Source organism: Lepidochelys olivacea (assembly GCF_965140295.1).
Source record: "Lepidochelys olivacea isolate rLepOli2 genome assembly, chromosome: 22".
Lineage (NCBI taxonomy): Eukaryota > Metazoa > Chordata > Testudines > Cheloniidae > Lepidochelys > Lepidochelys olivacea.
The window spans coordinates 4,677,693-4,689,944 of record NC_140432.1 but is presented as its reverse complement, the minus strand read 5'-3'; the positions used below and the strand labels follow the sequence as shown (position 1 = coordinate 4,689,944).

At 65.5% G+C, this 12,252-nt stretch overlaps 1 protein-coding gene across 4 annotated transcripts in view; it reads left to right on the top strand.

Annotated features, from left to right (window-relative positions):
- ROBO3 (roundabout guidance receptor 3) overlaps window positions 1-12,252 on the top strand; it is a 233,677-nt gene that overhangs the window by 212,764 nt on the left and 8,661 nt on the right. For 2 of the 4 annotated variants that reach the window (XM_084611807.1, XM_084611809.1), the window contains exons 10-21: window positions 1,681-1,762; window positions 4,227-4,395; window positions 5,028-5,194; window positions 5,931-6,052; window positions 6,311-6,527; window positions 7,229-7,347; window positions 7,559-7,730; window positions 8,175-8,369; window positions 10,620-10,643; window positions 11,179-11,221; window positions 11,344-11,498; window positions 11,886-12,161. In XM_084611807.1, the coding sequence (XP_084467933.1) occupies window positions 1,681-1,762; window positions 4,227-4,395; window positions 5,028-5,194; window positions 5,931-6,052; window positions 6,311-6,527; window positions 7,229-7,347; window positions 7,559-7,730; window positions 8,175-8,369; window positions 10,620-10,643; window positions 11,179-11,221; window positions 11,344-11,498; window positions 11,886-12,161 (1,741 nt within the window). Of the gene's footprint in view, window positions 1-1,680; window positions 1,763-4,226; window positions 4,396-5,027; window positions 5,195-5,930; window positions 6,528-7,228; window positions 7,348-7,558; window positions 7,731-8,174; window positions 8,370-10,619; window positions 10,644-11,178; window positions 11,222-11,343; window positions 11,499-11,885; window positions 12,162-12,252 lie in introns of all 4 variants that reach the window. The other 2 variants (XM_084611808.1, XM_084611806.1) reach the window with 2 other exon arrangements.

Here is a 12,252-nt window from a genome sequence, read left to right as displayed (position 1 = left end):
GGGGAGGGCAGGGCCTGGAGTCGGGGCAGGGCCTGGTACCATGGGGCCCTGCTCACTTGACGGGAATGGGGCATTCAGCCGGCTCCTGTCTCTGGGAGGTGGCTGTCATGTGCAGGGCTGCTGGGTGGGCATGGCTGGGGTGCTGGGGGAGCTGCGTTCCTCCCCCCGGCCTGGAGGCAGGCGCGGCGGAGTCAGACACGGCGCCGGGGTAAAGTGGAGGTTATCCATAAATTAGTTATCAAAACACACAGCTCACGCTAAACAGTGCTTTAAAAATTGATGGCAGGCATCAGTGGGGAGCGAACTGTTTCACGTGCGCTTTGGGCCGCCGTTGTGTGCGAGTCAGGAGGTTAATGCATCTGCCGGCTCCCGGCGCACCTAATGGCATCGGTGGGTAGCCGTTGTGGCTCTGTGCCCAGGAAGCAATGAGAGCTGTCAGGCGGCTAGCAGGGGTAGCATGAGTTAATGGTCCCCAGGGACGGCCACCTCCTCAGGCCATGCTGCTTCATGGGGAAAAGTGGGGCAGCCCCACCTGACAGGCACGTTAAAGCGTTCCCTCCATTCCCCTCTGCGCATGCTGCCCTCCTGTCCCCCAGGCCTGCTGCCTCCCCGGCCGGGGCTCCCTTGACACTCTCTGCACAGCCTGTCTGCAGCGCCCCCCAGCCAGGGACATCACACCCCCGGCTTTGCTGTCTGCCCTGCTCAGAGGACATTGTCCCGGGCCTTGCTCTGCCAGTGGAGCCCCCCGTACCCGGCAGTCCTCACCTCCCACCTGCAGGAGTGTGGAGTGTGCGTGGCAGCACCACGCAGTGGCATCCTGGTGAGCGTGGTGCCAGGGGGTCACTGTGGCTGGCGAGCAGCCCTGGCAGGCTGGGCTATGCAGCTCTCTCATGCCAGGCCCTGGCACCTCCGGCAGGCAGGCATTCCCTGAAGCTCAGGCTGAGAAGTCCCTGGACACTGATGTGCCATTTATCGTCACTGGGATCTCGAAATGGCACAGCATTGCAGGAAGGGCTGTGGGTGCGGCTCAGAGGCAGGCTGATTCCATCACTGCACTCAGCCCCGTGCCACCCCAGGGAGCCTGCGGCTCTGAACCACCGTGCCCAGCTCACACTGTGCGTACGACAGCCCTCAGCCACGATCCATGAGCCGAACACACAGGCGATGCTCCCAGAGCCCCAGGCCCTTCTCGCTGAGCCCTGACATTATACCCCCCCTGGCCGCTCTCTTCCACTCCCATTCCAGACTGCCCCTTGCGGTGCAGTTCAGGAGGGCAGCAATGCCCAGGCACACAGGCCAGCTGCCCTCCTGGAGCTGTTCCCATTTGAGCAGAAACCCGGCCAGGACCAGGCTCTGTTACACAGCTTGGGGCTGCTGTTGCAGTTTTGTCTCTCCCAAGGAAACCTGCAGCCAGCTACCTATCTGGGCTGTGGAAACTCAGCTCCTCTGCTGGACTGCCGGGTGCATTCCCCAGAGAGCTCCTCCCCAGGCTGCAGCCTGGCCGGCCCCGAGGGCACAGGGGGTCTGCAATCCCAGTGCTACAAAGGGATCCCCAGCACGGAGCCTCGTGCACAGCACCCGCTGGGTGTGCAAACGGTGTCCCATCCCCCACAGCTCATCCTGGCCAGGGACTCACCCAGGGCAGCTGCACGACTCACTGGCTCCCCTTGCTGTGCACAGGTGACGGACTCCGGGCTGTATGTCTGTGTTGCTACCAGCTCGACGGGGGAGACGACATGGAGTGGGGCCCTGGCAGTGCAAGGTCAGTAACAGACCAGTTCACCTGGGCCCTGCAATGTCGGGGCATATCAGGACAGCTGGGTGCAGGGAATGGGGGAGAGTGGCCCAGACACACACAGTTGCTGCATTAGGGGCAGGTTGGGGGGCCTGATAGCAGGGCTATGGGGGCTGTGACGGGTTCCCCCCAGGGTGCAAGTTGGAACTGGGGTACCACTGAGCCCGCCTGGCTCACCAGCCTGGGCTTCCTTTCACACTGGCACTGTGATAAGTTGCCAAGCTCTCCAAGCTTGCTCTTTCACCAGCATACACACAGATAGGGAGATGCTGAGTTCAGCTCTGCATGAGAAGGCTCAGCTAAGGCACCTCCCAGTTGCTAAGGCACCCCCCGAAGTGTAAACCCAAAATTGTACAGTCTTGCACTGCACTGGAAACTGTACAGTGTAAGCTCGTGAAATTTGCCCCCTCCCTCAATGTGGAGAGAGATATGCAACAGCTTTCTGCCCCAAGTCATAATTTCCACACACTGGTTTTAGACAAAACAAAAACAAGTTTATTAACTACAAAAGGTAGATTTTAAGTGATTATAAGTGATAGCAAACAGATCAAAGCAGATTACCTCAGTACATAAACAAAACTGCAAACTGTAGCTGAGCTAGGAGCAGGTCGGGGGGCTGGGAGCAGGGACTGGGGGTGAGTGGCCCAGACACACACAGTAGCTGTGCTAGGGGCTGGGCGGGGGGCTGGGAGCCGGGAGTGGGGGCGAATGGCCCAGACACACACAGTAGTTGCGCTAGGGGCTGGGTGGGGGGCTGGGAGCCGGGAGTGGGGGCGAATGGCCCAGACACACACAGTAGCTGTGCTAGGGGCTGGGCGGGGGGCTGGGAGCCGGGAGTGGGGGTGAATGGCCCAGACACACACAGTAGCTGCGCTAGGGGCAGGTCAGGTCGGGAGCTGGTCCCTGCTGGTTACACCGATCGGGAAGGTGCTTGTTTGGCTGAATGCAGGACCCACGGGGGAGGCTCGCTGCTGTGTGCTGTGAGGGAGCTCAGACAGGGTGATCAATTGGCTCCTACCCTTGGGGTCAATGCCCGTGGGCTCCCTGGGCTGCCCTAGGCCTGCAGCTGTCACTGCGGGTGCCTTGCCTGTGCATAGGTCAGAGCCACTCCCGGGAGAGCTTAGCGCTGGTCTTGCTTGGCTTGCTGCATCCCCTGCACAGGACAGCCGGCAGGGCAGGTAACTGCCACACGGGTTTCCAGCTCAGCCGGTCTGCGGGCCCCGCCCCGGGCCCTGAGAAGGTGGCTGGGGCAGGAACTGTCTGTTCTCCAGGACAGGTTTTTTGAAGAGCAAACAGGCCACTCAGTGAGCAAACCCAGGGAGCGCTGGGCCTGCAGGCATAGGCACCATGTCCCTCCAGAGCTTTGGACCCAGTGCCAACGTCGGCCACTCTGGGGGAATCCCACCAGCGTTGCTGCACATGCCACTCACTGACATGAGTTACAGACACGCCGGCTTCCCCTGCTCCCCAACCCCAGGCAGACCCTCTGGCTGGGCAACTGTGCTGTTCTTCCAGCAGCCCCCAGCCTGCAGCTATGTTCAGATGGGTGTAAAGTCCCTTCCACTGCAGGAAGCTCTGAGCCCACGTTCCCTTTGGCTCCTCCTGGGACACGTCACCCAGCGCTGGCGAGTGCTTCAGCATGAGGGCTGGGCTGGGCAGGGTGGGGCTGGTCCCTGGGGAAGACGGGGTCACCCCATTGCAAACCCCCTTGCCTGGTGTGCCTGAGGTGCAGTCCTGCTCACTGACACAGCCACAAATGTGTTTCCAAGACAGCCACGGCCCTTGGCCAGACCTGCCCAGGAGCTCGGGATTTGCCCAGGGCCAAGTCAAGTACAAGCAAAGCCGGAGGGACTCCCCGGTGGGTGGGAGGAGCCCCCCAGTTCTCATGGCCCCTGCTGTCCTAGCAGTCGGGGCACTGGCTCTGCAGAGGGGGCGTAGCTGAGCTTCTCATCAGCTCGGTGCAGGCAGCTGTCGGAAGACAGGATTCTGGGCTAGATGGACCATTGGTCTGACCCCGTCTGGCCGTTCTTATGTTCTTATGAAACACTTCCTGGCGGTTCTCCAGCCCCCAGCCGCATTCTCAGCCAGGGCACTCCTGGCAGGCCTGGGCCCTTCCCGTGTGCTGAGCTTCAAGAGCAGGACTGCCGTGCCAGCACGACATGGGGATGGCCTGCTGGTGAGCAGCGCTGCACTGTCAGGCCTGGAATCTGACGACCCTCGCCCACAAAACGGGCGCAGCACAAGCATCAGGCCTGGCACTGTGCCTCTCCCCTGCCGTGTCCCCCTTGGCCTCATCCGCCAGAGGCCGTGGTTGTGGCAGGGCCCGTGCACTGAAAGGCTCTGGATTTGCCAGCTGGAATCCGGTCTGGGAGCACACGCCCGGGCTGGACTCCGTGCCTCCCTGTCAGTCTGTCAATCTGTCCTTCTCTAGAGACTGGGGCTGACCTCCAGGTGCAGCTCTCCGAACCAGGCCACCTCCCTGGACCCCCCTCAGCGCCGCTGGTCACTGATGTCACCAAGAACAGCGTGACCCTGGTCTGGAAGCCGAGCCCCCAGAGAGGGGGCACTGCAGTCACCACATACATCATTGAAGCATTCAGGTAACGCTTTGCACACTGCTGCCCAGGGCGCCCACCAGAGAGGCCCCCAAAAAACAAAAACGTGGGGGGCCCAGGGAGTGCCTGCTTTGGGATGTGGGAAGGGGGCCGGGCTGGGAACACAAACCCAGCCCGAGTGCTCCTGGGCTCCCTGCCCCACCCTATCCCGCCCCCCATCTCTCGCTGGCTGGAGGAGCCCCTTCCTGGCAGGCCCAGTCACCGTGGAGGGGATGGCAGCCGGGGCGGCATCGCCCATAGGCTGATGGGGGAGTCGGGGTGAAGCCAGTGACACCAGGGGCTTGTGGCTGGCGGCAGGCCTAGGGCTCACACTTGGAGCAGGCGGTGCTGGTAACCCAGGGGGAGACTCTGCTTTCCCTTCGGACACCCAGTGAGAGAGGGGCCGAGTGCCCCTGCCCTGGCCCAGACTGGGCCCCGGCTCCCTAGTCCCTCTGTGCTGGGCCCTGGCACCGTTGGGCCTGCTGGACTCTGGAATCGCCCTCACATGGCGAGCTCTGTCTCTGCTGCTGCCCCCCTGTGCCAGGCCAGGCCCAGGCACTGCCCACCCCTGCCCGGTGCACAGGGAGGTGGCAGATGACCTGGCTGTGGCTCATCCCTCTCCCCACGCCCCATTGCAGCCAGTCCTCAGGCAGCACCTGGCAGACAGTGGCCGATAACGTGCAGGTGGAGAAGCACACGGTGAGCGGCCTGAACCCCAACACCATCTACCTCTTCCTTATCCGCGCCGCCAATGCCTACGGGCTGAGCGACCCCAGCCCCGTCTCGGAGCCGGTGCGCACGCAAGGTGAGGCAGCGTGGGCACAGGGTAAAACACGGGGTGGGGGCTCCAAGGCCATCCTGGGGGAGGGGGACTCAGCAGAAGGCAGGGATGGGCAGAGCCAAGGGGTTCTCAGGGGGTGATGGGCAGGGCCCCGGGGTCTCCGTTGAGGGATGGGCAAGGTCAGAGAGGAGGGCAATGGGCTAGGTGGGGCTGGGAGTGCTCAGCAGCAGGGTGCTGGATGGAAGGACACCCGAAGGCTGCCCGGGTTTCTGTTGCCCAGAGCCAGCAGCCTGTGCCCCCCAGGCCACAGGGAAAGCCTTTCCTCTTCCCGAGCACAGTGCCCCAGCACCCTTGTTCCGAGTGTCATGGCCTGTCCTGACGCAGAGGCTGCTTGGCCCCCTGCCTTCCTCATCAGCACCTGCGCTGGGCTTTGGGGCCCAGCCCAAGCCCCCCGATGTCTTCTCTAGGCCCGCCCTGCAGGCCCCACTCCAGAAGCACAAGGCAATGGTGTGTGTCCAGGCAGCTGAGCACCGGGAGCCGGCCCTAGCCATTGGTACAGCTGGCCCCAGCAGAGGGCAGGGGCTCCTGGCCGTCCCAGCAGGTCCCTGGGCAGTAGGGCCTAGTGGGCACCTGGAGACAGATATGTGCCCAGCCCAGTGGCTGGCTTGAGGGGCACCTGTGCCCGATCCTGTGCCTGTGTCCTCTGCCCGGTACAGTGGGGTGACTCTGGGCACCGCACTCACGCTGGGTTTGTTGGCAGACGTCAGCCCCACCAGGCAGGGTGTGGATCACCGGCAGGTGCAGCGCGAGCTCGGCCAGGTCGTGGTACAGCTGCAGGAGCCCGTCATCCTCACCTCGACCACCATCCAGGCGTCCTGGACTGTGAGTACCAGCTCCAGCTTGGCCCGGGGGTGGAGAGGCGGAGGCGGGCCCGGAAGCGTGGAGAGAGCCCGGGCGGGTGTGCCAGGGCACTGTGGATGGTGCGCTGCTGGGGGGGGCGTAGAGGGTGCAGTGGGTGGGGGTGGGACGGCAGAGCATGGGGAGCAGCCCGGTTCCAGCTCTCCGGAGGCCGCGGGCCGTGTTGGGGCCGCGGGCGAGCGCTCCCCAATGCTGTCCCGTGGCTTGGTCCCCTCTCCCCAGGTGAATCGCCAGGCCCAGTTCCTCCAGGGCTACCGGGTGCTGTACCGCCCGCGGGGCAGCACCTGGCTGGTGCAGGACGTGCCGGCACCGGCCCAGCGGAGCACCGTGCTGGTGGATCTGCGCAAGGGCCAGGAGTACGAGGTCAAGCTGCGCCCCTACTTCGACGAGTTCCAGGGCGTGGACAGCGAGGTGCTGGTGGTGCGCACGCCCGAGGAAGGTCAGTGGGGTGGTGGCAGCCCCTTCTCAGAGCTTGGCCCCCGGGCAGGGCCGGCATCTCCCCGGGCAGCTGCCGTGCCGTGGGCCAGCGACGCAGCCGCCTGCAGGGACTCGGGCTCCCTGACCGTGGCCGCCGCGGGAGGGGCCGGGATCCTCACGAACGCCGCCCCGGCTGGTGCTCCCTGGCTTCCTTGGGCTGGCGTGGGGGCAGAGGAGCCCGGCGCTGAGCAGGGCGGGAGGGGCGTTGGGGGGGGGGCCAGGGCTGCTGTGCGGGGGGGAGTGCGAAGTGCGTACGCTAACCTGGCTGTCCCACAATGCCTACCTCGGCTGGCCTGCCCTGGCCCGGCAGCTCCGCGGGCCGTGGGCCGTGGCTACATGGTGCCTGTCACGGAGCCGGCGGCCGTGCTCTGGGATGGGCTCCCTCCCCAGCTGCTGCCGACAGGGTGTTGGTGCCCTGTGGCTTGTCAGAGCCGGGGCCCGGGAGCAGCTAGAGCTTGCTGCCCTCCCCTGGGGCTGCTGGCTCCCTGGGGATGTGCAGCGCACCCGTCCCCTCCTGGCTGGGCCAGGTGGAGGGAGCCTGGGGCAAGTCCAGGGGCCAGCAGGAGGCTCTTGGGGCCAGGCATGGTGCTCGCGGTTGGCCAGTCCCCTTGATGTGCAGCTCCCCCCAGCCCTCAGCACTATACCCTCTTTCCTCCCTCCCAGCCCCCAGCGCCCCCCCTCAGGCAGTTTCCGTCGTAACAGTGGGCAACAGCACCAGCATCAGCGTGTCATGGGAGCCGCCCCCTGTCGGCGAGCAGAACGGCATCATCCAGGATTACCGGGTAAGGTGGCACTGCAGGGGGGCAGGTACCAGGTGCATCCAATGTGCCGGGCACAGGTGCTGCCAGGAGGGTTCGACCAAACTGGCAAGGGTCATCAAGCCCCGCACTGCCTGCATGCTCTGGCGGGGCCAATGCCAGGCGCCTGGGGGTGGGGGCAGCTGCTCCACGTCATCCCTGAAGCCACAGGTAACCAGAGTCTTCTCCCTGGCAGATCTGGTGCCTCGGGAACGAGAGCCGCTTCCATATCAACAGCAGCGTGGAGGGCACGGTGCTCTCCGCAGTGCTGCAGGGGCTGGTGCCCGGGGTGCTGTACCGCACCGAGGTGGCCGCTGTCACCAGCGCCGGCGTAGGAGTGAGAAGCGCGCCCGTCCCCATCCAGATCAGTGAGTGCGCTCGGCAGAGCGGGCAGGTGGCGGCTGTCACCCCAGGACCTCCCTTTGCACCCCTCCCTGCCCAGGCTTTGCACGTCTCTCACCTGTGCCCGCCTGGAGTCACTGCAGTGCTGGGCACTGCCCATGCGCGGTGAGGGGCAGCAAGGCACTGGATGAAGGTGGGGTGGCTCTGTCTGCCGGGGCACTGGGCTGCTCGGAGCTCAGCAGACTGCAGGCAGGGCAGGCAGGGAGGGGGAAGTCCCTGCCGGGGGTGTCGGGGCTCAGTGCCTGCCAGGGTCAGAGGGATGCTGGGGTGTGTGTGACATGGGCACCGGCGGCGTTGGGGTTGCAGCAGGACCACTGGCCACATGAGGGGGGCTGTGGCATGAAGGGGTCAGGTCGGGCCATGCAGACGCCCTCTCACTGCCTTGCCTTTGCCACCTGTACCCACCGCAGAGCCTGCCCTGGACCAGGGCTCGGTGCCCATCAGCAGTGGGGAGAACGTGAGCCTGGCCGAGCAGATCACAGACGTGGTGAAGCAGCCGGCCTTCATCGCGGGCATTGGCGGGGCCTGCTGGGTCATCCTGATGTGCTTCAGCCTCTGGATCTACTGGCGCCGCAAGAAGAGGAAGGAGCTGAGTCATTACACGGGTGAGGGGCCAGCCTCCCCTCCGCCCCCTCCAACCCCCACCGCCACACACCAGGGTCTGCCCCCACCCCGGTGCGCCAGGGACAGCCCCCCCCCAACCCCCACCCCGGTGCGCCAGGGACCACCCCCACTCCAACCCCCACTGCCATGCACCAGGGACCGATCCCACTCCAGTGCGCCAGGGACAGCCCCCCCCAACCCCCACCACCACACACCAGGGTCTGCCCCCACCCCGGTGCGCCAGGGACAGCCCCCCCCAACCCCCACCCCGGTGCGCCAGGGACCACCCCCACCCCAACCCCCACCGCCACGCACCAGGGACCGATCCCACTCCAGTGCTCCAGGGACAGCCCCCCCCAACACCCACCACCACACACCAGGGTCTGCCCCCACCCCAGCATGCCAGGGACCACCCCCACCCCAGTGCACCAGGAATAGCCCCCACCCCAACCCTGATAACCATGCACCATGACCAGCCCCCACCCCAACCTCATGCCAGGGATCAGCCCCTCCCCTGCTCACCAGGGACTGCCCCCCCGCACACCACCATCACACTGTGCCATGGACTGGGCCACTCCAGATTAGATGCGGGCAAGTCAGGCTCTGCCTGGGACATAAGGGGGCCATCCCCACAGCCTGGCTGCTTCCCCCCAGAGCTAGCCCGTGTGCAGAGCTCGCCCCCTCTGCTTACCCTCCGCACATGGGTGTGACACTTCCTGGGGGTGCCCAGGCCTGTGGGCACCTCGCTACCTCCTGTCCTTAGCGGGAGGGAGCCCTGTCTGTGCCTGCCAGGGGTCAGCTCCCCACTGCAGCGGCCCCAGGCAACACAGGCACTGCCCTCTGGGCGCCCCGCACTCTCTGCAGGCTAACAAGTGACACCTCGCAACCCCCGAGCCCTCCCGCGCCTCCCCGGAGCATCCGGCCCCAGTCCCCTGGCTCTCGCAGTGCCCGATCCGCTGCTCCCAAAGGTTCAGTGCACCCAGCTCACCTGTTCCCCTCCACTCACTGCCCTGCTGCACGCTCAGCCCTTGGTGGGAACACCCGGTTACAAATCTAATGAAGTCCGAGCATGTACTCGAGAGCCTAGACACTCTCCCGTCTCATGCAGCCGTGGTTCTCAGCCTGTGCTCTGCGGAGCCCTGGGGGCCTGCACACTGTCTGAGGGGGCCGCGAGAGCCAGACTGAAAACAGACTGAACAGAATTCAATTCTATACAATCAAAGGTTGAGAACCACAGTCACTGCTCGGCCACGCTTCCCAGCCAGGCTGGCTGCGCCCCTCGGCCAGGAGACAACAGCTCCTCAGTGAAGGATCCAGGGGCCTCTTGGTGCCCTGAGTACATCAGACCAACCCATTGGCCCTGCTGACTGTCCGTTTTTTAGCCGGAACGCCTGGTCGAAAAGGGACCCAGTGGCTCTGATCGGCACCGCTGACTGGGCCGTTAAAAGTCCAGTCAGCAGCAAAGTGGGGGCCCGGGGCTAAGGCAGGCTCCCTGCCCGCCCTCGCTCTGCACAGCTCCCAGAAGTGGCTGCCAGATCTCTGTAGCCCCATGGGCGGCCAGAGAGGCTCAGTGCGCTGCCCCCATCCCAGTGCCGGCTCCGCAGCTCCCATTGGCTGGGAACTGCTACCAATGGGAGCTGCAGGGGCAGCGCCTGCAGGCGCGAGGGCAGCACGCAGAGCTTCCCTGGCCACCCTGCACCTAGGGGCTACAGGGACCTGGCACCCGCTTCCTGGGAGTCACAGAAAGTGCTACCGGGACCCTGTACCCCCCAAACCAACCCCTTGCCCCAGCCCTGAGCCCCCTCCTGCACCCCAAACCCCACATCCCCAGCCCCACCCCAGAGGCTACTAGCCCTCAGCTGAGACCTAACAAGCCACCCTTTGGTGAACCCTTATGCAGTTATCTTCCCAGGGGATCCCTGTGCCCGCTGCCCGCTGGGGAGGCCCGGGCTCCCCAGCGTGGCTGCTAGCACCAGACAGCTGGGTCAGAGGCAGATCCAGGGGAACAAGGCTGGGGCCCAAAGGGAGCAGGGCCTCTGTGTCACCCACCCCTCCCAGTAGAATGTACCAGCCGGGGAGCCTGGGGCCTGACGGGGGTGCGGTGTGCCATGCTCCTGTGAATGCCACTGCGCTGCCCTGTGCCTGGTCCCAGCTCCCACCTCCTGCCCTGCTGCTCGCTCCCCTGCTGTGCCCTGGCATTCTCCTCCCGCCTGCAGCTGCTGCGGCTGACCGTCTCCCCTCCTCTCTTGCAGCCTCCTTTGCCTACACGCCAGCAGGTAAGGCCCTAACCTCGCCCCAGCCACGGGGCTCCCCGAGAACGTGGCGGGGCCCCTTGACCCAGCTTGAGTTACAAAGGTTATCTACGAAGTCCCGTTTGCCTGAACACAGGAGGAGGCGAGCAGCAGGAGACCAGCCGTGCTTGCAGTGTCAAGCCTGCCGTCGCCTGCACCCAAAGAGCTGTCCCCAGCGGGTCCCTGCTCGGCTTTCTGGCTGCTGCCGTCTCTGCCATGTCTCTCACTCCCTTCACCCAAACGGTGCCCGGCCGAGCCCTGTCCACATAGGTCAGAGCCCGGCCCGGCCCTGGCCTGCGACATGGACCTGTGGGGTTTTTTTGGGGCGGGGGTTGGGCTGCTGAACTGTGGGAGCTGCCTGCTTACCACAGCCTGGTCACCATGCTCTGCAATGGCACCTGGGCCTGGCCCCTGGGTCCCACCTGACCGTCAGCAGCCGGGTCAAACACAACCCGCAGCAACGAGGCCTCACCCGACCCTCAGCAGCCGGGTCTCAGCGCAGCATCTCTGTCTCTTTCAGTCTCGTTCCCGCACGCAGAGGGGCCGGCCCACGGCAACAGCAGGTGAGTGCAGAGGCCTCCCACCCCACGCTCCGCAGCGGCCGGGGGCCGCTGGGGAAACCCTCCAGCAGGGCTACCCAGCACGCAGTGAACATAAGCCCCAACCCTACCCTCTCTCCCTGCAGACCAGGCATGCTGGCCATGGCCACCAGCGCCTCCAACTACCCCTGGCTGGCGGACTCGTGGCCCGCCCCCAACCTGCTGCTCAATGGGAATGCCAAGGAGCCTGGCACGAGCTGCTGCACGGGGATCCATGATGCCACGGAGAGATATTACAATGGTACTGGTGGGGCATGGGGAGCTGCGGGTGGCCAGGCCGTGGCAGGGGGCTGGGCTTAGAGCAGCCAGGAAAGGGGCCAGGACGAATGGGCCCATGTCCGGGGCATCTCCGGCCCCAAGGCTGTGGGGGCTGGGTGAGCGAGGGAGCCGAGCTGAGTCCCCCTTTGGGGGCCCAAGCCGGCTTTGCTGTCGCTGGCTCTGGGGAGCAGGTGGGCTGAGCTCCTGGAGAGGGGCAGGAGAAGCAGCCCAAGGCAGCTGGTCCAACGCTGGGAACTCTGGGCCAGCAACAGCTCAGCCACGTGGTGGGCAGGACAGGAGCCAAATGACCCCATACGTGGCTGAACTGTCCCCATAGTGCAGTGTCCTGTGTCTGTAACTTGCCCCGCAGAGGCCGGGATTTCCAACTACCTCGCCCAGACGGAGAAGTTTGGGGCGGGTGCGTCGGACGGGCCCATTTACAGCACCATTGACCCTGCCAGCGACGAGATGAGGACCTTCAACGGGGCCTTCTCGCAGCACACCACGCCTTATGCCAGCACACCCCTGGTGCCGTACGGGGTGCCCAGCCTGCCCTCCCCTGACGCAGAGGAGAGCCCGCGGAGCCCCCAGCCTGGCCCCTCCGGCAGCCAGTACGCGCTCCCGGAGCGCAGCAGAGCTGAGCAGGGTAGGGACGCCGTGTGGGAACCGCTGGGTGTGCAGCTGGTCGGGCTGTGGAGCCCGGGGGACGCGGGGTGGGGGGCCCAGTGAGCCAGTGC